Below are 23,872 nucleotides of genomic sequence, written 5' to 3' on the forward strand. Positions count from 1 at the left end.
AGCTGCTGATTGGAAAGTTCTGGGGTGATTCATCAAGCCGGGGCCAAGAAAAAGAAGGGGTCTCACAATACATTTCCCCACGCAATTTCCCATAGGGATTTTAGACATGACTACAGCCCGAAGAGCTGGGCAGAATTACACTAAATTTGGAAGCTAGACCTTGGTCAAGAAAGATCCCTTTTTGTAATTTGGTGTAAATCTGTTCAGTAGTTTTGGAATTGTTAAAGAAAAAAGATCCGTCAGCCAGGAAGCGGTGGCAGCCTTCAGGCGAACTGCCCAAAACAAAACATTTTAAAAAAAGACAAGGGAGCAGGGTGGGAATACCTTAACCTCTAGGCCTGGTGGTGGGGTCCCACAGGGACCCTGCCGGTGGCCCAAAACATTTTTTTTATTTCCCACCAATTCACAGCTGAGGGCCAATTAAAAATACAGGCTTGTTTTTACTAGCCAGGACCCGGTGGGATTCATTTGTATTTATTGAGGAAGAGACCTCATCCCCTGAGGCCCAGCCATGGTGTAGAAGTGGGGGCACCCAGCACCCCTCCCAGGCCAATTTCAGCACCAGGGACCACATACCAGAGCCATTAATGGCCCTGGTGACCCCATCTTCAAGGACCAGCATGTCCTGGGATCCCCACCCCTGGGGCATAGGGGTTTTCCAGCCCGCACTGGCACAGGCAGGGAAAACTGTGTATGCTCTCGGGCAGCAAGAGCAATATCAAAGCTCCCCTCAAGCAAGAGCAAACATAAAGTCCACTTCTAGCTGGCCGGAGGTTTAAAAATGGTTGTGGACTTCAGATATGTTTTGCTGCCCGCAGGGATGATGGCAGAAAAATAGATCTGAATATACTCCAGCCCGCAGGAGCAGCATTTTTATCTGTTCACTGTGAGTGGGAGCCATGCCAGCTCCAGCTGGAGGAGGAGAGGTAGCTGGGGCCAGGGGATAGGGTCTCTGGGGTTGATATTGACCAGGGGAGGGGGGGCTGCTTGCCTCCCTCCCTATTTAAAAATATAGAAGGCTCCAGGGGAAGGGATCTCCAGCGCCAAATTGGCCTGAGAAGGGAGGATGCGAGTACCCCCCTCCCCTTTACAATATGGCCAGGACTTGGAAGATGGGGTTCTCAGGGCCATAAATCACCCGGGGGAGGTGGGCTGTGTGCCCCCTCTCCAATTACATTTAAAATATCGCTGGGCCTCGGGTGATGGGATCCCTGGGGCCAAAATGGGCCTGGCGAGCAGGTCTGTGTGCTCCCTCCCCCATAAATCCAGCAGTGGACCCCGGGGGATGGAGTCCAAGGGGACAAAATACAGCCAGGAGAGAAGCTATGTACCCCCTCCCCTAAAAAAATGTGGCCAGCCCTGGGGAATGGAGTCCTCTGGTCTCAAATCAGCCAGGGTTGGCAACGGCAATGGTTGGATTAACGTATGGTAATTAAATATTACTTTATGTAAAAAAAAAACCTAGAAATTCACTGAAAAAAAACGAAGGTTAAATGGACATTGTAGTTGGAAGTACCATTGAAAAAATGTAAAAATTCACTGAAAAAAACAAAGGTTACAGGGACGTTACAGTTAGGACATGGGATTTAAAAATCCTTAGACATTGACTAGAAAAAATAAAGTATTTTATACAGACAAAACTATAGAATTCGACAATTATAGTTATAATTATATCAAGAAAGTAAAACTCGTGCCCTAAGGTAACTATAAATCGTGTCCTTGCCATGCACTCCTAATTACCCCCATATTACATCGCTCATGACATCTTCAATTACATAATTGATAATATCTCTGCAATACAATTATGCATAAGAAAACTGTGCACGGTGGGGGCACAATTTATAGTTACTTTAGGGCACAAGTTATAGTTTCTTGAGATAAGTATAACTATAACTGCTGAATTTCTATTGTTTTGTGTGTGTAAAATCCGTACCTAACTATAACATCCTTGTAATCTTTGGTCATATAAATGTATTGTTTTTTATTCAAATTGCATGTTTGAAGTTGAGGCCCACATCTGTATTTTGGTGCTGGCTGTGCACTGCAATAGCAGGATTAAGAGCTAGTAATCTGTCACTACCCTCAAGAAATTTTGATACAGGTTGAAATGGAAAACTTCCACAACATTTAGTAGTTTTGTTTCCCATTCAATCTGTGAATACAGAGTCTTTATGTCTGTTAGCACCGAGCTTGGAAAGGTGACTAATGCCTTAATATCAGGACTTTGTCCCTGTGAGAGCACATATGGAGACACACGGGCTGTGCTTTGAGGCAGTCCAACCCCATTAATACGTGGGAAAACTCATGTAGAAAGTCAATAATTGAGCACATGCTCAGCCTTCAGGCAATGTCTTTAGACGTAGATCCTCCACCATGCAATAGTTTATGTGATTTTGCCATTTTCTCTGTCAAATATAATTTTGTTTTGATGGTGCAATCTTAATGATGAACCACTGGGCCTTAATCACAATAAACTAATTAATCACTGTGTTAAAGCAGTGATGCGCCAGTTAACTTGCGCATCCAGCAGAAATCCTTGCGCCACCTTAGATGCGCCAAAAATGTAAATACAGTACACCATGGCGCAGGGTTTTTTGGCGCATTGCTGGAGTTGGTGAGAAAGCCAAAGCAACTCAAGCAATGCATCACAATACAGAGGCGATGCATCTTTTTACACTGATGCATCGCCTATTGAATGGGAACAATGTGTGAAAGCGTGAAAAGGTGTCAAATTCACCTTTCACTCAAACATACTGTCCTGTATGTGACGCATAGAAGTGGGCATAGCGCCCATTTGTATGTATGACATCAGTAAGTAATGCAGCAAATTGTGACATTACATGCACATATCTACCTTCTGTGGCCCACTTACCTCATGACAGTCACTACAGCTGGTGTGGACCCTTGGGCACAGCCAATGCATCATCCCTATGCCTGGGTTTAGCAGACATAGGGATTGTTACTCATTGGCAGCAGAGTGGCTCTCATCAGGGAAAAAAACGGTAATTACCACTACGCCAGTTTTACAGTAGGCGCTTCTGATGGAACACCTATCTTGCATAAATTAAAATCTACCTTTGCGCAGCCGATTACGACACAGGAAAAAACCGACACTACTTGAAAAAAAGTGATGCATTTTTATCCATGTAAATATGAAGAAAATGAAGCGCTGCCTTTGCATCAAAAAAAGTGACACAACTGCGGGGCAAAGCAGTGCAAGGGGCTGGTAAATAAGCCCCTCTGTTTATTATGTATCAGTCAGAGTAAATGGTTCTAGGACACCACATACATAGATTCTTGTATTCGACTTAGTCAGATTGTGTTGTGGTTTTAGCTGCAACTGCTGCCTCTTGTCCATGTTATCTTTATAGCTCTCCTGTGTTCATTACGGGAATGACAATTAGAATGTGGACAATGGCTTTACACTTGGGCTAATCAAGCAATATCAGAAATAGTTATTTTTCATCTTCATAGCTGTCTGAGTCTGGGATTTCCATAGTATGTGAACCCATTGTACACATTCTGCTGTGATTGCATAGGCTCTCTTTGGTACAGCAGAGGGTGGCTGTCCAAGGCACTTGCGTCTTGTGCTGTGATGACAGACGAGTTCCAAGTGGTTGACAATGACACCTGCACTGCATATCCTATTTTGGGCAGGAAAAGCATCACGCAAAGGATAAAAAGAAAATTAGAGGGTTCACTGGGCCCGTTTTCCAGCACTAGGCACTTCTTTGAGGGTTGAAATTGAATGGCTTCCCACTGCTTTAATCTTTTATGTTAGATATTTTGAAACTATCGGTTATTGCAGCAGATGGCTAGTAATCTTGGATTATATGCACCCTTACCTCCTAGTCTTGGTCATCATCCATATAAATGCAAGCATGCTCATGGAGGCAAAACACAGTAGATTGAGACACTCTCCTTCGCAATGTTGAATTTGTCACAGTATGAAACTCTCACATCTTGGCTTATTCTGGGGTTAAAGAGTGCCTTTGACACAGCCACGCTTTTAGTATAATCATTATCGTCCTCATTGTACAGAGCAGCTAGGAATAATTTACAAATTTTTTCTTTGAATAGTAGAGCATCAGTGATCTCTTCACTACTGTGTCACTTTTCCTCATAGCACTGAAGTAGTTATTCAGTCCATCAATTCCAGAGATGGGCAGCTGTTGTGGGGTATAGTGAAATGGGTTTTGTTCATTTAATCCACCTGGATGTTTTGCTTTCGATCACCCGGTTTTGGACTTTTTACTGTGGGTGAAACTCACTATTTGTCTCTCACCCACTGTAATCACAGTGTAAATGGACCTTTTAAAATAAGGCCACTGCAACACAGCTAGAGCACTGGACTGGTTACACATGAACATGTGTGCACACATGTGTGTACCGTTTTGTGGGCTGCACGTGTGAGACTACAGTCATGCACAGCCCGGTAAATGTGCACAGGTAGCCTGGTGCAAGACGGGAATCTACAAGGTTAGATGTTGACCTTGGGTAAGCCTTGTTATATTAGTGGGCACTCATAGGTCAGTAAGGTTTACTGGTTTATCATCAGTGTCACTGTATTATACACATGGTGGAGATCAGCCATAAAGTAAGTCCAGTTTCTCTTCTCTTAGGCCTAAAAACTCCAGTAAGATATCAAACTGGCGTGAAACATGTACTACAAGTTTGAATATACAAATCCCAAGAACCTACATGTAAACCTTAGGGTTTGTCCAGAACTTTCATATTTCTCTGGCTCAGCTTAAGATGAGATTCCAGACCTTTTGTCGCCCTTCTGGGCCAAATGAATAACCCTGCACCCCAGCAGAGGGAACAAAGACCTCCCCACACAAAAGGAATAGTTAACAGTGTTTCACTCAGCTGCTGAAGTGGAAGGGGTGGGGAAGAAAATCTGCATGTGTTAATTAGCTGTCACACTGTAACAGGGTTCGGACAGCCCAGACCTATTGAATAAAGGAGGAAGCCCAGAACTCTGGAGCCAAGACAGAAGGGGGATTCCTTTTGAAGTTTTGGTAGAAAAGTCCTTCGCAGTGATGTCAGCATGGGGTATTGCTGAGGCCCACAGAGCAGATGTGCATAAAGACCACTTTGGTACCATCTTGGATTGTCCCAGCATGCTGTGCAGGAGGGTTGGGACAGGAGTGGAGGGGAGATGTGGCACTCTAGGATTGGCCAGGATGCCTGGCATCAAGAACTTCTTACCTCCACTTAAGAGCTCTTGCAAAGAGGTAGGGAGGGAGTTAGACACTGGAATTGGACTGGGATGACACCATGGACAGTTAGATGGACGAACCCCCTGATGCCCTAATGGATTACGGACTCTACCTACAGCTGACCTCGGGAACTGTGTGTAGCTCCAGGACCAGTGAGGTTGGTTCTCTAATACTCCCTAAGGACAAGCTAGGGAAAGATCTGGACTTATGTGGCTCCACAGTAGAAGATGAGCACCAGAGACCAAGAAAAAGAGAAAAACTGGCAAAGGGGGCCAGTGGAACTAGCTCCCTGCAACGTGTGTCACCTTATAGGTCAGGAGGCCTGTTGAAAACGCTACAGGTGGCTAGGGCTTGCCACAAGGAGCAAAGTGGACCCAGAATCAAATAAATCAGCCCAAGGGGACTTGAGAATTCGAAGGGAAAAGGACATTTGCTTCCCTGCCCGAGTGACAAGAGTGCAGGGTGGGCCAGGACCTGTGGGTCGGTGCAACTGTCAATACAAATTAATTTTCTAGGAGGGAGCATGCATGGGGCCCCCTCCACAGAGCTCCCCAGATCCCAGGAACCCCATCCCCCAGTCCGATGTATGACAAGAAGGGGTCCTGGACACTATTCCCGCGCCCCAAAAAAACAAAAGAGGCAGTGGGAGCTCAGTGGCATTCCCCCACAACAGAAGGGGACCATGACCTCTCCCCAGGTCCTGGATGTGGGAATACTAAGGGGAAATGCTGTCATGCCCTGCACAATGGCAGACTGGCCATTGTGGGGTGTCCGGGTAGGACCGGGCACCCCAACAAGGTGCTATGAAAGGAGAAGGAAGACACGGGGCAGGACGCCCCATGAGCTGCTAAGTAAATATTCCCTTTCCTAGGAGAGAGCATCCGATAATGCCCTGTGGGGCTTTGATTGCCAAAGTCTCTTCTTTGTAGTGGCCCCAGGAGGGCAGTGGCACCATCACTGTTTTACAGGAGAGTTGGGGGGGGGGCTGCCGGAGTCACAACAGTCCCCCTCTCCCACTCAAGGAATTTCAAAAGTGATCTGAGGTTGGCTGGGTCAAGGAATCTATGAACGCCCCTACCTGCATGCTTTTCCTCAACATTGCAAGCACTCTTAAGGCTGGAACATTTTTTTCTACAGTCTGAGAGTGCCCGGACCACTAGTAGTTGGTCCTATGAGCGCCTGTTTTGCAGCCTAAAGTGTTTTAAGGAAAATACAGTTTTGTGTTATGCTGTTTGACAATACTTTATTTATAACTTTATTGCTGACAGTGATGATTTTTCATACATGTAATGATTTATTAATAAAATTAGTTGCAGATAAATCATGGTTGTTGATGTCAGTTTTCTAGAGAAGGTTTTCTTACATGTGATTCTTGGTCTTTTAATGTGGTAAGCCAATTGGCCTGCTTTATTTAAAGTGACACCCACCTTCATTATACTGTGCTATCTGGCATAGGAGGTGGGTACTGTGATTTTTGGGGTTTAAGACCCACTAGCGGTCAAATTTAGTTTCAGAATGTTATCAAAGGTATTTCCACCAGCCATGTATATATTTGTAAATTGGTCTGTAGTATTTAGCAGTTGTGTGTAATAAATGTACTTTTCCATTTCTTTAAAAAAATACATATTTTAATATTTATTAGGTAATGCACAAGAGAGCATAGAAAATATAAAGAGCCTTAAGACCCGAAAAATGAATTACAATATAACATAATTACAGTTGCATTGGCAAACAAAAATGAATACAGGACACATTGAGTTCTTCAAACCCATTGTGCTAAGTTAATCAGACAGTTAAATACCCTTGATGCCTCCCAGATATCCTAGTCAACAAAAATGAAGAAACTTCCCTATCCATTCAACCAGTTCGACATAGGGGCCCAGATATTTGTCCCCTCTTTTTGGGCAGCCCTACCTTTACAACCATACAAGCTAGTCTCCAAGTGGTACAATTGAAAGCACATGAGTCAACCATTGAAGATAGGATGGGGGGTCAGATTGTAACCATGCAAATGCAATGCAAATGTGTTCCACTGCCATAGCAACAAATACAAAGTATTGATGTTGTCCGATACTTTCATGGTCATGAATCGCCAATACAACTAATCGGGTGTCCAACTTACTCTCTGATCCAGAGCTACGTAAAGAAAATTGGCAATATCTTTTTTCAATGCATCATGTTTGACACCGCTGCAAAACCTATGATCCAAATCTGCATATAAATTTTAACAATGCAGACAGGTAACACCCATGGAGTGCCCCCATTTAGGAACTCTGGCAGGGGTATAATATAAATTAAAAAGCATCTTGTAATGATGCACCATTATTCCAGCAGATATCAGAATCAACTGCCTCATCTCCAAAGATTCTAAAACCATTAATTCATTAATACCTGCGCCCCCAATTCTCTACCTGTCTCCCTAAATTATCTGGTAAAGGTTACTAATGCTACAGTCTGCAGCGCTTCCAAACAGATCATCACTAGAAACTTCTCCCCACATGTTGTATCCAAGGAGCATTTCATCAAGAAATCTCTATATTGAAGAAATTTGAAAAAATCTCTTTTAACGAGAGAAAATTCACCTTGAAGTTCCCCAAAAGATTTCAGTTGATCGCCTATATAGAAATCACTGATTTTCTGAGCTCCCTCTCGAGCTCATTTACTACAGTATGTATTGCAAAAAATATCTGGAAGGATCTAAGCATTCCATAATAGTGTATAATAGCTATAGCATCCAGGTCTATTTTATGCTTCAACGGGTGCCAAAACTTGAACGCAGCCTTAATTTTTTTTTACTGCAACTTTTTAAAGTAGCTTGGCTTCATTATTTTGAAAAAGGAAGCCTCAGCCGCATTGCCCCAAACCAAATTATAAATTGGTGGAAGAGTCTCTGCCATCACTTTCCCAGGCTGTTCCACTAAATTTAAAGTACACATGAATTGTAAGGTGGCAGCCCAATAGTAATACTCAAAACTAGGCACAGCTAGCCCACCCCTTTCCCTTGGCACACTAAGAATGTATAAGCCCTTTGAGCTTTTGCAAATGACCATATAATGCTGCTAGCTATATCCTGGTGAGCGATATCATTTTAATAATGTTACAACGCCTTAAAATTGAAAGGTGTAAGTTGTCCATACGCCATAACTCTCGTTTAGTATTAATTAGTACAGGAGCCAAGTTGCTCTCATCAATGTGACCCCATACTCATAATCTTAACCCTTAGATAGGTCACTTGGTTCACCCTTTGCTCATAATTAAAGGATTGTGTTTTAATATCCAAAATCTGACACTTGCGCTTGTTCAAAAGATATCCTGATACGTTACTAAATTGCATGTTTCTTTTTCCACCACTTTCAGAGCAGACTCAGGCTGTGGTGTTACTATAGCAATATCGCCAGTATTGGCTAATATCTTTGCACTAAAGCCAATCATTTCAATGGGCACAATTACATTGATTTTTATTAGCCTTCCTACTAGTAGATCAATATATAGTGCAAAAAAACGGGGGCGAGCATGGGCTCCCTTGCCTTGTACCCATTGAGACTGAACAAGCTTCAGATTCTAGCCTTGCAATGGGATTCCTATAAAGAGCCCATATAACATTAACAATACCTGAGACAACATTATTCCACCTGAGCACCGCCCAGTGGTAATCCCATGTCACCTGATAAAAAGCTTTTTCAGGGTCAAGTAAAAGCAAGGACATGGGTTCCCTACTCACTTCCTTCACATCGAACAACGTGATAACCCATCTTGCATGGTCAGTAATCCCCATTCCCGGAATAAACCTGTGCTGCTAGAAAGACACCAATTTACTTGTCACATGGCACAGGTGGGAGGCAAGAACCTGAGCAAGGCTCTCGTGCCTACGTGCCTGAAACCTCCCCGCAACCTTATCCAAATATTGCTGGGTAGCCTTAATAACAAACATTTTAGCTAGTATCTCCAGTGATAGTAACTCATCTGTAGCCAGACACCTACTTCTCCCTATCCATTTTCAATTTCAGAGACTTATTTCTTTCCTTATTAAAAATAAAGCTTTTGTCTCCCCTCTGATACCTGCCTTTAAAGAATCCCAAATCACATTACTGGGAGCACTACCCATTATAATGTCCAAAGCAAGCTAATAATCACTTCTTCATAAGCTGGACATAACCCTGGTCCGACAGTAACCCCCTATCAAATGTCCAAGTCATAGGCTGTACTATCTTACTTAGCACTCTAATTTCTACTACTAATGGGTTCTGATCCAACATAATCCTTGGGTACCTTTCAATTTCTAGCTCTTCACCCACTCATGTGGTAAGGTGGATAATGTCATCATAGGGTCATTTTCACTTGAGGGTTTGGTTCCTCAAGTGATTAACCAACCCCCAACAGGAGGGAGACTGTCTGGGTGGTGGCAGTCCTGAAAAGTGATTAAAAATATTTCCTTTCCAGTAAAGACCATCTACAATTTCCTTGAGACTCTGGATTGTTGACACAAGTGATTCATTCCTCATTGATTATAGGATTGATATTTTGGAAGCTGAATGAATCTCTGCTTCTCTCTCCCTTTTATTTGCATGAACCTGTTCAACACTAGCCCCTCTTGTGCGGTCCCCTCCTTGCCTCCCCCACAACCCCCACCCACTACCAAAGTCCTTACCCCGATCCCATCCCTGAAACCTGAAAAAGCCCCCACCCCCAAACCCACTCCCCACCAACCAAACAAAACAGCCAGACAGCTAGGTCTGTAAAATGGATTGCTTGTCCCCCCAGCACAGCAATAACCAATCACTGGATTAGCAATTAAGAACACATTCAGAAAAAGCAATAATATCCCAAAGTCAAAACAAAGTATTAAACTAGCTTAGACCACTGATGAAAATGAGGCCTTTGGAAAGAGACCATAGTTTACTGCATTTTCCACCTTAAAGCAGCTCTTCCAGATATTCCTTAGTCTTAATCTCAGACGTAAACACTCTCACAGCATTTTTAGATACAATGTTTAGTCAAGCAAGGTGCAATAAGGTTGCCTTATCAGCCTTCCCCTGAAAGGAGCTAATGAGTAGCCTTAACCGCCAACGCCGCTCCACCGTAATACGGCAAAAGTCTGGGCGTGTGAAAAAGGAGATCCCAGTGACATTTCTCTTTGCATCTAGATGGGTGTTTTACAAACATTGCCTGTCTGAACAGAAAGTTGCCAAAATACACAAGTATGGCCCTGGGTTGCACTTGACCATTGGTTGCGTCATCCCTTGACTTCTTTGCAGTAATCGGGAATCGGTGGGCCATTTCGATCTCCCTTTCACAGTTCCAATGAGCCAGCGCAGTAAAAGCACCCTTAAGCAATTTAATAAGAAAAGTCCTCATATATTTGCCTTAAAGACTTTCGTCCACCCCTAAAATATGCAAATTATTCTGCCTTTGGCGATTTTCAAAGTCTTCCCGTTTCCACTGAATATCCATAATCTGCATTTCTTGCAAGGAGGTTTGTTTCAAAACAGTATTTACATCTATCTCTAGCACTGTGGCATGCGTTTCTACTGCAGAAATGAGATCACTAATCGCTGTACAGGCTTTCGCAATTCTCCTCATAGGGGCCTGGAGTTTCTTATTGGACTCTAACCGTCCTACTCTCTGCTTGAGTTTCCTCGTGATGTTGAATCATAGTGCGATAGATCAGGTCAAGAGATAAAGACTCACATGAGCCGCCTGGAGGGATAGGTGAGTCATGTACCATGCCTACACTATTAACATAGGCTTGCTGGGTCGAGGAGTAATCCCACTTCAGCCCATGCCCAGCTGATTTAATAATTCTCCTCCTTCCAGATTTTTTCTTCAGAAACTTCCCCGGCCTTCCTTGCACGGATTTCTCAGCACATACTATGTCACTCAGCCCTCCCAAGTAAGTGCTAGAGCTGCATTCCAAGTCTTCTTCTTCCAAGAAGCTGGAATCATTTGTTTCCCGGAAGTAATCTCACAGTGAAAATAGCCTCCTTCTGGATTCTGTCTGACCGTAGTCAGTCGATTTATTCCCATGATACTAGGTAATTCAGTGGTTTGGTTCTATTCAGGCTGCACATCCCCTTTATCGGTGCAGACTGCGTCTTCAGTACTCAGAGTTAAAGAGGGAATACACCATTGTCCATTAGCTGATTGATTTAGAATATGATTCGTTTCTATGCAATCTCCATAAGCAGGTACCAGTATAGGCACTTCCAAAGCAGGCGAAGCACCATTGTGAGCACTGACCTGAGGGCTGACACTGCTATGCTTAGCTTAGCTCGTTGACCCAGTGTTGCCAAATCCAGGCCCACTCACCCAGTGAGGGTAGCCCCTGCTACCAACTCTCCATCCACAATCTGCTCCTTCTCTTTATTCTCACTCAACGGTACAGACAGTCCAGCCACCAGAGCCGACATCCTCTCTCCACTTTCTGCTGTCGGTTTCACTATGTTGGAAATTTTAAAAAATGGCAGGTATTGAGAGCCTGCTACCACTCTGCACTGAGGCTGCTTCACTAATCGCTGTACAGGTGGTTCCAACCTGAAGGGAGCCCTTCTCGAGGCGCGAAACCCTGGAGCTTCCAGCCTGATTCGCGGAGCTGAGCTTCCACAGTGGTTGTATGGCTTTGCTCACTTCTCCAACTCAAGTATTCCCCTGTGCTGTCCCGGGGACCTTAGGTGCCATTTCTGGTTGGCGTTTCCCAAACCGATCCCCATGCAACTGTTGGTCATGCCACTACAGCCCTCGGTCGCCACTGTTGTCTGCCACTGCAAGCTGTCAGATGAGAGCTCCACTGCAACTCGCGGTAAATCCATGGTGGATCCGCCGGTGAACTCCCAGCAGGTAATGAATCAAGTTAACACAAATACAGCCCATTTCTCATAGTTGAAAGTGCTGTCTCCTCAGCCCATGAGTCATGCTGAGAAAGTGGGGACTTGCACATAGCCGCTCACACTGCTGCCATCTTGTCTACTACTTTTCCTTTTCTAATGAAAAATTATACACTAGTCTATCCTCAGGGATGTACATTCAGGTGGGGTGTTTGGGGTTTTACAGCCCTCCCCCCCACAATAAATGTATTATTTAGTAAATCGTTGGGTAAAGGAACTTTCAGTCAGATATGGTGAGGTGCCTGTTGGATGTTGGATTTCACCTGGGATTTCTAAATACTCTCCCAGACAAAAACACACACACTCTCTCATCTGTGTTTTGAAAGTCTTAAAACATGTTTTTTTTTACAAAATATTGTGTTTTGAGTACCCCTCACAATCCGTACTCCTTTTCATATCAATTGGCCCTTAACCACCCCTCAGGCACTCCTTCTCATACAGCGATTAACATGATAGGCCAGCATATTTGTCGGAAAATCTGAAGCTCGCCCCCAAGTCTTACTGACCAAACTATGCCCCGGACTATCATTTATTGAGTGTTAATGTGCATGCCAGTGAATAGTGATCACTAGCCCACACCCCCTCCCCTGAGTAGGCCTTGGACTGCTCTGCTTAACTACTGGAGATAGTCAAGCGCTACACTGGGGTGCTTGGTTCCCAGTGAAGGAGTATTGTGGATCAATTACTTGTGCAGGCCTCACATCCTGCACACCGGATATCCCGATTTCCTTACATGAGGGAAGCAAGTCAGCTGAGTTGAGAATGTGGTTTGGCTGTCACACATTACAGCATCTCTTCTGAGGCTGGCTACATCTCAGGTTCATCAGCACAAATGTCCTAGTCTCCACTGCATTAGTTTGTACTCTAACCATCCTTACCTTTCTTTCTTCCTGCTCCTCTACTTTTCATTATATTATATTATTAAACATCCAAGGAGAGGGGAGAGGATGTAGCCTTACGGCTCGAGCGGTCGACTTCGAAGGTGGGGAACCAGGTTTGAGTCTCAGCAACAACGCTTAACATCCTGTGTGGTTGTGGGCAAATCACTTAATCTCCCCATGCCTAACAAAAATGAATGTGTCCTTCTGTAGCAAAACTGGTGCTCATGGAAAGTGCTCTGATACCTGATGTCTTGGGTCTAGTTTGCGCTATATAAAACCCTACAAAAAATGAATTTAAAAAAAGGGGTGTAGAACATACAAGAAGATAGTCAACGGAGATGAGGTAATTAAGGAAAGCAAAAAGGCTGTTAAACACCAGGTGTAGCCCGCCTCATGGCCTCTTGTAGCCCTGACCTGTTTACACTTTTTAAATTCAGAAGACAAATCTATGCTCTCTATCAAAGGAGGCACTCACAGGATACCCCTCGATCTGTCCAGCTTACTTCCTGCCCCGCTCCTGGATGCTGGCAGCAGTGGGTCTAGCATTGAGTCCAGGTTCCACAGCGCGTTGGTACACCACAAGTACAAAGAAACCACACAACTTTGGCAAGCCTCAGGCCAGCATCTGTTCTGAAGTAACTGCAGTAACGGAGGGTGGCAATCTCACCAGAAGCGGGGCCTTCTTTGTCTTGTTAAATAAATCATATGGCCGCATGCATCACATATCACAATATTAAAGTGAATCCATTGGAGGTTCCCATTTTATGCAAAGTCCACTTCAAAGAAAGTTGCAAGATTCAACCAGCGATACACTGTTTTACACACTCAAATGTCGACACCTGGACAAATGATATCATTAGGAGCCAGTGGGTGGTCCTTCAAGCAGAGCAGAGCTTTAGATGTGATCAAAAAGGGGGGGGGGGGTCTCTTAAAGGAGCTTGCGTGGCCTGTGTAATTAAGGGCGTGGCTTAAATATGTAAACTAAATTTCTGTGACAGTGTGACACCCGATGGCATTTTGGTTTCTCTCTGAGCTTTCTGTGTTGCTTCCCGATATATAAATGACATACACCTAAGACCAGCCTCATCTCTTCCCTCTTTGGCATCCTCTTTTGGTTGACTCCTGAAAGTAGTGTCACGCATCTTTTCACTTCACCGCCCCAAAAACACACAACCCACCCGTGCTTAATTTGTAAATTATGAAGTGCCAGGGCTCTGGCCAGGAGGCCACTGCAGCTTGCACCCCCCATTGCCCCAGTCATTGCTGCCAAAAAACTACTAACCATCTCTCCCTCATGTAAATGCGACAATTCAGATTATTCCAGGTTCCCAAAGCTAAAGGAATGGCTGGGGAGGCAGGTCTAAGCAATTTTTTTTTTTTACAATTTTTATTTAATTTTGTTAATTACAGTTGCAGTTATGCTTACATTAGTGACGATGCCATTAAAATCAGAAGATACATTCGTACATTAACAAGAAAACTGGTCACCTTTAGATATCGTCCATTGCTCAGTCTCCATTCCGCCTCATTTCCAGTTCTCTCGTTGGGGAGATACAGAGATTGCCACGGTATACATTCCATTTGCCCCATTTCCTGTCCCACTTCTTAGGGCATCCCCTAGGCCTGAGCAATTTTTTAATGTACATTGTTTTCCTGAACAACTGTTATACTGCTCATCTCTAAATTACATGAGCAGCGCCACCTTGTGGCAGACTGCCCTAAGTATAATGTTGACAATAAGGTGCCGGTGCCGAGCACCGGAAACCAATTAAGTGCCGGTGCTCAGCACCGGAAAGGACTGGCTCAAATTAAGCACTGCAACCCACCCACTCACCTGTAAGCACTACATTTTCTTTTACTTTTGCCTTGTTCATATTCTTGACAAGTACGTACTCCTACACACATTTCACAATTTCGACTGGAATGCATCACCATTACTCTATGAGCACTGCAGAGAGGCCAAGGATTGGATGGCCATGTATTCTATTTCCCCCTTTTTGACCAACTGCATTCACTATAAGAAACTCGCACTGCCTTGAGCCTGAACTCCAGTCCTCCAAATTCTGGGGCAGTAAAAAAACCCGAAGGAGAGTCAGTTTAAAATATGCACCAAACAAGAGTAAAATGCTACACAGAAAAAATACAACAATAAAACATCCTGAAAATAGCTAACACTCTTAGGGAATGCAAGATTAAACACGTGAAATACAGTGACGACCTGCATGCAATATTCAAAATGAAAAAAAACCCACTTGAAGTTCTTGGAGATTTCAAATTTAAGCAGAAGAGCATGCCACGTAAATCATATCTATCCAACAGATAAATCGATTTTGCCTACGTAGGTGCCGGTCTGCTAACATTTTTTTTTTCAAAACTTTTGATTAATTTTCACTTAAGGAAAAAACAGTGTAGCAAATATATCAACAATGAGGCTGGGTCTGGGTGTCAGCATATTGCATACGGTCTATTGCATGTGATGTATCTTAAGAGAAAAAATATTGTGTCCACTATATTGACTACCATTCCATCATCAAAGCAACTAGATGTGAGAAGCTAAGGTCAACAAAACAAAAGTTTGCCATGTTCAACTCCTCAAGGATTGTTGGAAAAAGTGAAGAGGAGAGAAGTGATGTGAGCAGTACTTATAAAGAACTGCATTTTAATAGATGCAGCTACGAGTGGGCATTGAATTCTTTGGGTTTGACTACTGTGTTCAGTCCTTTTCACAGGTCCAGAAAAGATTGGTCCACTTTCGGATTTTAAGAATGCTAGCCATAATTCTTTATTAAAATTCAAACAATTGGACTGTATCTAAATCTGAAGCCCCTCCTGAGTTTGAGGCGTGGATGAAGGGGTTCTTCTTGCCCACCCTCTGGGAGTCTCTAACTCTGGCAAATTGTAGTTGAGTTCCAAACCTCCTACCACCTCCTGGAGTAAGTCTTGGCTATTTGATTAGCTGAATTTGGGGGGCCAAATGTATAAAGGGAGTATTTTAGTTATTCGAGTAGATTGCAACAGCCCTTGAGGTCTGGGGGCCCCATGAATATTGTATATTAACCATTGACTGCCCTGGGCCTCACACTGATAACTTGAAGTCGTGGTGTGGACAGGAAAAGCACTCTTTGCATTTTGCCCTAAGGATGTTAAACTGCCAAGGAAGAGTTTTCAGTTCTACAGTAACAATGGGAATGGAGTCATATGGGCATTCATTGAAAAGTGAGCAATATTGCACAGCTTCTCCTAGTATCGGCAAAACATCAGGCCCTCATCTTTTGATGCAGAATGTTATCAAGTAGTCATTAAAAATACCATAATTTCGTCAAAGTTTTTCAGCATGCATTAACAAATTCTCTGAGACTTGTCCAGTTAAAAATTGGCCGTGGGTGAGTAAGGTGGCAGAACTGCTAGAACAATTTAAAGTGCTAAGTGAATAATAAAAAGTGTTAACTTTAATATGTGGATCAGTCAAATATAGACCTGTGGTCGTGTTACGGAAAGTGCCCTGGGGGCACAACGGGCATGTGCGCCTGTTTTGCGCACCCTCAGGGCACTTTGGTATTACAGAAAGGGCCAAAGATGCTTGTGCAGCCCTTTCTGTAATATCGACAGCGCTGACACACCTATAAAGCCAGCGCTATCACCAGAAGGTGTTCCCTCATTTGCTTGGGGATGTGGCCCCATTCAAATTAGGTAATCCCTTTGCCTGTGTGTCTGCATCATATTATAGACGCGAGCGCAGAGGCAAAGAACTTGTCAGGAGGCTCACCCTCTGGAGGGAGGAAAATGGGGTTTCTATCGACCCCCAAGACATTCCATTGCAGGCAGGTGCAGTCACTCCCTGCATCCCCTGCAAGGAGATCTCTAATCCTCCTTAAAAGTGCAGGTGGGTTTCCGACCTACACAGAGAAACACAGAGCAACTGCTTTAAAACCGCTCTGTAATTCACTTGAATGTGCATGACTTCGTGACTGCTCTGGGGCAGCGCATTCAATGCAATAGGGCGCACTTTCCCTGTTTGCGTCTGGTGCGCCTGTTTTAAGGTGCGCCGTGGTGCAAACAGGGAAAGTGCTCCCTATCCACATTATGACCCATGGTGCACAGTTTGGGGAGGGGTGAGGAGCATGGAGAATGTGTTACACCCAAGGACCCCTTGGGCCTTTGGGTTGCCTTAGGCACCAATGGGCAGGGAGATAGGAAAGTTTGAAGCAGACAACACAAAATTCAGAGCTCAAAGTGCCAGAGAGGACTTAACAAATTCATGGGGTCAGTATATGTTTTCTGTTCTAATCTGACTCAAAGTTACAAAATTCAACAACTTACTAGAGTCCACATAGGCCCAGCTGGGATGGAGAGGTGCTGATGGCAGCGGAGGTGGGAAGGTCCCATCTTTAGTCAGTGTCCCAGACGTAGCCTCTTCATAGGTAGGAGGGGCAGATGGAACAGGAGTGCCTGCCTGTTCCACTCCATTTCCAGATTGTCCTTCAGGATGCTGCTGCTTGTTACTGACGGAAACCTGAAAAACACAAGGGGAATTGAGTTGTGGGCATTTTTTATACATTGCGATTACTGATACTACAAGTGCAGACCTTTGGAAATGATCAAAAAGAAGGTGAGCCTACTTATTTCAGAAGATTTCAGGGGAATCTTTTTTCCAATGGCTTGCCAATGAATCTCAGATATTAAGTAATGTATAAAATGTTTCCAGTGTGCTGTGGTTGATGTGTAAAAGCCCCACTCTGATGGAGTCTCTTTATGTTCAGTTGGGACCCATCAATCAATCAGGAGTTTGTATAGCCGACTACTCACCCGTGAGGGTCTCAAAGTGCTGAAACGCTACATGCTGCAAAATAAGCTCGCTTTTTGAGCACCTTTTGCGCAGATCGGCACCTTCCTTTGCTGATTGCAGCATCAAATTTGGGTATCAATCTTAGTGAGAAGTTTCACTTTAGGTCTCATTATTTTAGCAAACCAAAAGTAGGGGTGGGCATCTAATAACTATTCCCGGGCAAAGGTTTCAGTACGCCCACGTAATCTCAAATAATTTCAGGCTTTTCCCTTATTACGCAAAATTTGTTGGTAATTTTAAGTCTATTCATGTACAAATCCTATTGCGGAGCACAGGAATGTGAAAGAACAGAATGTGAGTGGCTGTTGTTTGTGGTTTTTCCCTTATTTTATTAGCACAAAATGCAGTATTACAACCAAAATGGACAGGAGAATGCATTTCATTAAATTCTCATTTTGCATAATGTTGTGTAATTGTACTTAACTTTTCAGAAATTTTACATTATTACACAAAATGAGTTTACCCAAATTTCACACACCATAGCTAGTAACCATCAATGCAATTAGATGGCCACTGCTGAGGACTCTACTTCTGCCGCTGGTCAATAACTACCTAGTAGTGCCCCGTGTGCAAAATACTAAGTTTGTATATCTGATTCTAAATGTTAGTTAAAAATTGTAATTCACAGTATTTTTATATTGGTTTTCAGGTTAGAATTTTAGTGAGAAGGCTAAAAGAAAGAAAACTGTGATGGACTGTTTTTGGTGATAAGGAAGGTGCCATTTTAAGTTCTTACCTGAGCAGGCATGCACTGTTGCTTGTGAAACACTTTTTTAGTTTTCACCCTGCCCATTGCTTACCAATGGTTGGCTTCATCGTCACTTTTGTTGCTTCTCTTTGGTCAGCGCATGTGGGCTTCTCTTCCTGTTTGTGCATTTCTTCCTCCCTTTGGGCATGGCCCAAGTACTGCTTCCTTGCCCAGTGAGTGTCCTTTTGCTGCTTGCACTTTGAGGACCAGGCTACTTTTTAGGTCGAGCCTAGCGGCAGCGTGCATGCGCTGCACGCTCTGCGAGACTGCTGTAATAGAGTATGGGAGAGAAGCCGCGCCCACTCTCCTCCCATATTTTTCATTGGCTTGTGTCATTGTCTTTCGTAAATGCTGCCTTCAGATTCGTTAATATGCTTGTTAGTCCCTTCTTAGTACGGCCTTGTCTTCATTTGTACCCTCCCATGGCAACTGGCCCTTTTACTTTGGTTGTTAAATGGGCCTGTTATTTAATCTGTAAGCACTATTTACTTTATTGAGTTTCTCTTACTGCAGGCTGGACATGCACTGCTTCAGCTGAAACTGCTTGTGTTTTTTTAAGCAGCACGGCCGCCCGGTAACATGGGTGTCTGCTTTCAATCACTTTAACCCAGCATTATCTTGTGTCTGTTTCAAACCCCCCCTTAGTAAAATGGATTTAGAAATGATTAGCGAAAGTCATGTGAATTCCAGCTAGTACATAATCCTGTGCTAATGGGTTGAAGCTGACAACAGCACATCTGTGTTACATGTCATTTGTACTAAAGCCACCTGATGAGTTGTTTTCAAAAGCCTATTTTATTAACAACACCACCACCACCAATATCACCACCATCGTCAATACCACCACCAATCCCACCACCACCAATACAACCACCAACACCACCACCATCAATACCACCAATACCACTACCACCACCACCACCACCAATACCACCACCAATAACACCACCACCATCATACCATCACCTTCAACACCACCACCAATACCACCACCACCATACCACCACCAATACCACCTCCTCCATCAATACCCCCACCACCAATACCAATAGCACCACCACCAATGCCACCAATACCATCACCACCACCAAAACCAATACCACCATCAATACTTACACTGCCAATACCACCACCAATACCACCACCACTGCCAATACCATCACCACCACCACCAATACCACCACCACCACCACAAACACCACCACCATCAATACCACCACCTCCACCACCACCAATACCACCACAACCAATACTGATGTAGCTCAGATTTTATCTGGAGTCAGGCATTGCTTTATTTTTGTGCTTCAGACAGACTGCATTTAAAATGACACGCAGATTTTGGCGCAAGCAAAATGAAAACATGAAATTAGTCAAATGTTTTTTTTAAGTGGCAGATTTTGGTGCATGCAAGCGAAAACATGAAAGAGGACTGCAAATGAAATCATGTAAAACAATGCTAATTTAATTAATCACGGTTGTTTTAATGTATAGTTTAGATTTAACCTCATTATAGAATATATATTTAATTTAGAAAATGTGTCTTGAATTAGCATATTTGTGATGAATTAATACGCATTTTTGCAATGTAAAAATAAAAGCTTGTGATTAGTTTCCTTCCGAAGGTTCACTGTGGCAGCCTTGAGATAAAGAAATTGAATGTGTTTTCTGTTTCCTCCCAACTTTCAATGAAAGGGCTTTGTTGATAAATCATGCTCTCCTGTTTCCGTCTCTTCGACCTTCCCTATGTTGCATATTTTTCATTTATTTTTTGTAGCCTGTTTAAACAGTGGAGTGACGAGAAACTGCAGAGCACACATTCTGTTTCCTCATAATGAATACTTTTTGTTACAGAAAATGTAATTGTTTTAAAATCTAAAAGGATGTGAAATCATGTAATGAGAAACACGTCTGATTAATGACTTATCCAGTCAGCCCATGGGGAGACGATGTGTCTTGAAGTTCTGAATGGACCAGCTACGAGAACCAAGCACGTCGACTTTTGCTTGAAATATGGCTTACAAGTGGGAGGTGTGGCTTTTTGCTCATTTTTTCCTGAACGCCAGGCAGGACAGTAGTCAGATAACTGGAAGCCTTAGAGAGAGAAGGAGGGGCTGTGTCAGTGGGGGCTATTTTGCAGCTCCTGAGACAGAGAGACAGATGAACAGCACAGCGAGGCAGAGAGAGAGCTGAGAGGATCAGAACAGGTTTAGATTGTAGGTGCTAAACTTTACATTTCATGCTTTGACTAACTGCTTTGGAAAAGATGTATTTGTCCTATGCATTTATTTCTCTTTATGGGAGATTTTTGTGATTATTAATTATTGATTAGCTTTGCAAGACTCACTCTTTTCTTAGAAACTCTGTAATAGTTTTGACTGACATTTTGCGCCATATTTTCTTTCCCACATGTGATGCTTATATACAGACTGTAATATGTTCTGTATTAATGCTATTTTCCCTAATTTCCAAATTTTGTAACCTGACTGATATTTGACTAATGAATAAAGGGTCAGAAAAACTTCACTTTTAACTAAGAAAATAAAACCCTTTAAAAATACTCACAACTCTCTTTATTGGCTTAAATATTAAATGCATTTTTTTATTTTATCATGTTTATGTAAAGTCTCCTGAAGGTAATATACAGTGGCAAGTGTCCAGTACCTTTACAGCGGTAAGTTAGAGGTAAATGAGGTTTTGCATTGAGAAATTACAATGAAATTACCGCTGCATCAGTGTCTGGTAGTAAGAGGATGGTCATTATTGAATAGTTTGGTGATTAAGGATTATTAATATCACCAGCAACTATTCAACTAATGGATCATTGACCTTTGGAGGGAAGTAAAATAATTACCCAAGTTAGATAAATGTCCAGATTCTCTAAAGAAAGTCCTGATTCCTCATTCCAATGCTCAGAACCTGAAGACTGGCAAGGCAGTACGGAAGGTGATGTAATAAGGCGATTGCTAGAGTGGTGTGAGTATCAAAAGGGTTGTGAAATGGTGTTAATGTGCTAGGATGTATTTTGGACTGGTGTTGACTGTTGATGAAAAGTTTGCTCATTTTTGACTTGATGGTTTTATTGGTAATTTCATAGTACAGAATTTTTGATTATTGATTATATGTAATTAACATGAAAAGTTAGTGTCTTGTTTTATGTTGTCTGGAAGCACAGGTACAGTTATACCTGGAAATTCCTGGGAAAGGAATAGTGGGTGGTAAATGGAAGCCACGCTGCTCTGAGGTTACTCGTCTGTTACAATAGCACTGAGAAGTAATGCAGGGCTGGCAGTGTTAAAGTAGGGACTGTGGTCTGTGTAAAAGTGAGAGTGATTGATAGCAAAGAGTTCGCTGGTGAAAATTTGGTGTTATATCACCTAGAAACGGTAACACCAAAGGAGTAGCAGGTTCTTCTGACCTTGAGTGAAGGGTAAGCGGAAGGGATTTACTCGCAGTGTTTGAAAAGTAAACAGAAGTTCTTACTTTGTGAAGAGTAAGCGGAATGTGTTACTCGCAGTGAAACAAAATCTATCCTTTGTTTAGTGGAACAGACAGAGTAGCGAATGATTTTATGTTGTTAATAACAGAAATTTGATTAAGAAAAAAACAGAAAAATATTGCAGTTGAGAGGGTCAGTAGTAGTTGTTAAACTGACTGAAATTGCAACTGACAGCATTGAAGAAAAGAAATTGCATTGAACTATTGTAGAAATGAAAATATTTGAAGGTTTGAGAAACTGTTGGGAGGTCAAGTGAAAAGTGTGTTTTTAATTGGTGATGCTCCTGATGGAACGCCTATGCATTTTATGTCTACTAATTTGGGACAAAATTAATGTGTGTGAGTTCACCAATAGTGCAAGATTACTGAAAAAGAAGGTCCTTTGAGGTTTTCTTTTTTTATTATTATTATTTTTATTACTAGCTGGTGCAATCAACAATCAATACAATACATAAATACTACATAAAAAAACACATTGTGCACAAAATTGATTATCACAATAAAATACAAAGACAAAAAATAAACAGTCAGTATGTAAACATTAGTAACAACCTAGGGCCATTTTATACACGGGAATCCCTCCAACCCTTGAGGGGGGCCCAGATGTTCTGCCCCATCTCCCTCATTCTCCTGTCTCTCCGGGAATAGAGGGAAGATTCAATGTTATGGATCCCAAGAGTCTGGAAAGCCACATCTGAAAGGAAGGAAACGTGGTATCCTTCCAGCCTGCAGACAGCAATATACGGAGAACCGCCACACAAATAAAGACAAAAGCTTCCTCCTCCTTATTCAGACTCAGGCTACAATCAGTTCCTATGATCATTAGGGTAGGGGATAGATAGATCTTAACACCTAGCAGCCCCTCCCAAAATGTTTCGATCTGAGCACCAATCTCACGTAACTTATTACAGAGGTAGATCATATGAATCAGATTTGCAGGCCCCTCGTGGCATCTTGAGCATTTATCGTCATCCCTCTTACCCCAATCAAATAGCTTAGCTGATGTAAAATACAGATTAAACAACATTTTGAAATGTTGTGCTCTCAAAGTCGCAGAATGGAACAGTTTCCCAGCCAGTTGTAACGCTTTATCTAAGTCCACATCCAAATCTCCTAATTTCAGCATCCATGAGGCCTCAACCTTCTCCAAATCATCTTGTATTGTTAAAATTAGTGCTTTATAAATCGGACTGATTTTAGTACCCCGTCCCAGCACATACTCAAGTACACCAATTTTACCACCTGGGGTAAACCGTGGCCTAATACTTGATAGCGTTTGATGGATTTGTAAGAACTTAAAACCATGTTTGGCTGGGTTTTCAAATTTCCGATAAACATCATCAAAACTCAACACTTTATTCCCTTCAAACAGATCCCCTAATCTTCTAATTCCTTGACACTCCCACGATCTCCACAATATATCATTGCTAAAATGTGGAAAGATACTGGAGTTCCAGAGGGGAGTATAATAGTTAAGTTTTGAGATTACCAATGATTTCTGAATAGCTTTCCAGACCCTCCAAACGCCATCCAATACTTTAAACTGTTTTTTATTATAATAGCGCCTGTCAGTCTTGCCCAATAAGAACCCCACGGCTTCCCTACCTAAAAGCAGTTCAAAAATGGATGGGGGATTTAAATTCCCAAACGGGCAATCAGACAGATTTGTAGCACAATCTAATAATATTGCCATCTGACTAAGAGACAGGCCACAAGATAGAATCTAATATTGGGGATAGCCAGGCCACCCTTATCCTGCTGCAAAGACATATATTTCAGAGTGCGTCTGGTTTTCCCAT

The 23,872-nt window shown here is 42.8% G+C and overlaps 1 protein-coding gene across 1 annotated transcript in view; it reads right to left on the bottom strand.

Annotated features, from left to right (window-relative positions):
• The window catches only part of FAIM2 (Fas apoptotic inhibitory molecule 2), a 232,310-nt gene that overhangs the window by 176,353 nt on the left and 32,085 nt on the right, over positions 1-23,872 (bottom strand). Inside the window, exon 2 of the mRNA XM_085600053.1 lies at positions 17,305-17,497. Within this exon, the coding sequence (XP_085456179.1) occupies positions 17,305-17,497 (193 nt within the window). The remainder of the gene's footprint in view (positions 1-17,304; positions 17,498-23,872) is intronic.

The sequence above is a fragment of the Triturus cristatus genome, chromosome 4_2, assembly GCF_964204655.1.
Source record: "Triturus cristatus chromosome 4_2, aTriCri1.1, whole genome shotgun sequence".
In the NCBI taxonomy this organism is placed as follows: domain Eukaryota; kingdom Metazoa; phylum Chordata; class Amphibia; order Caudata; family Salamandridae; genus Triturus; species Triturus cristatus.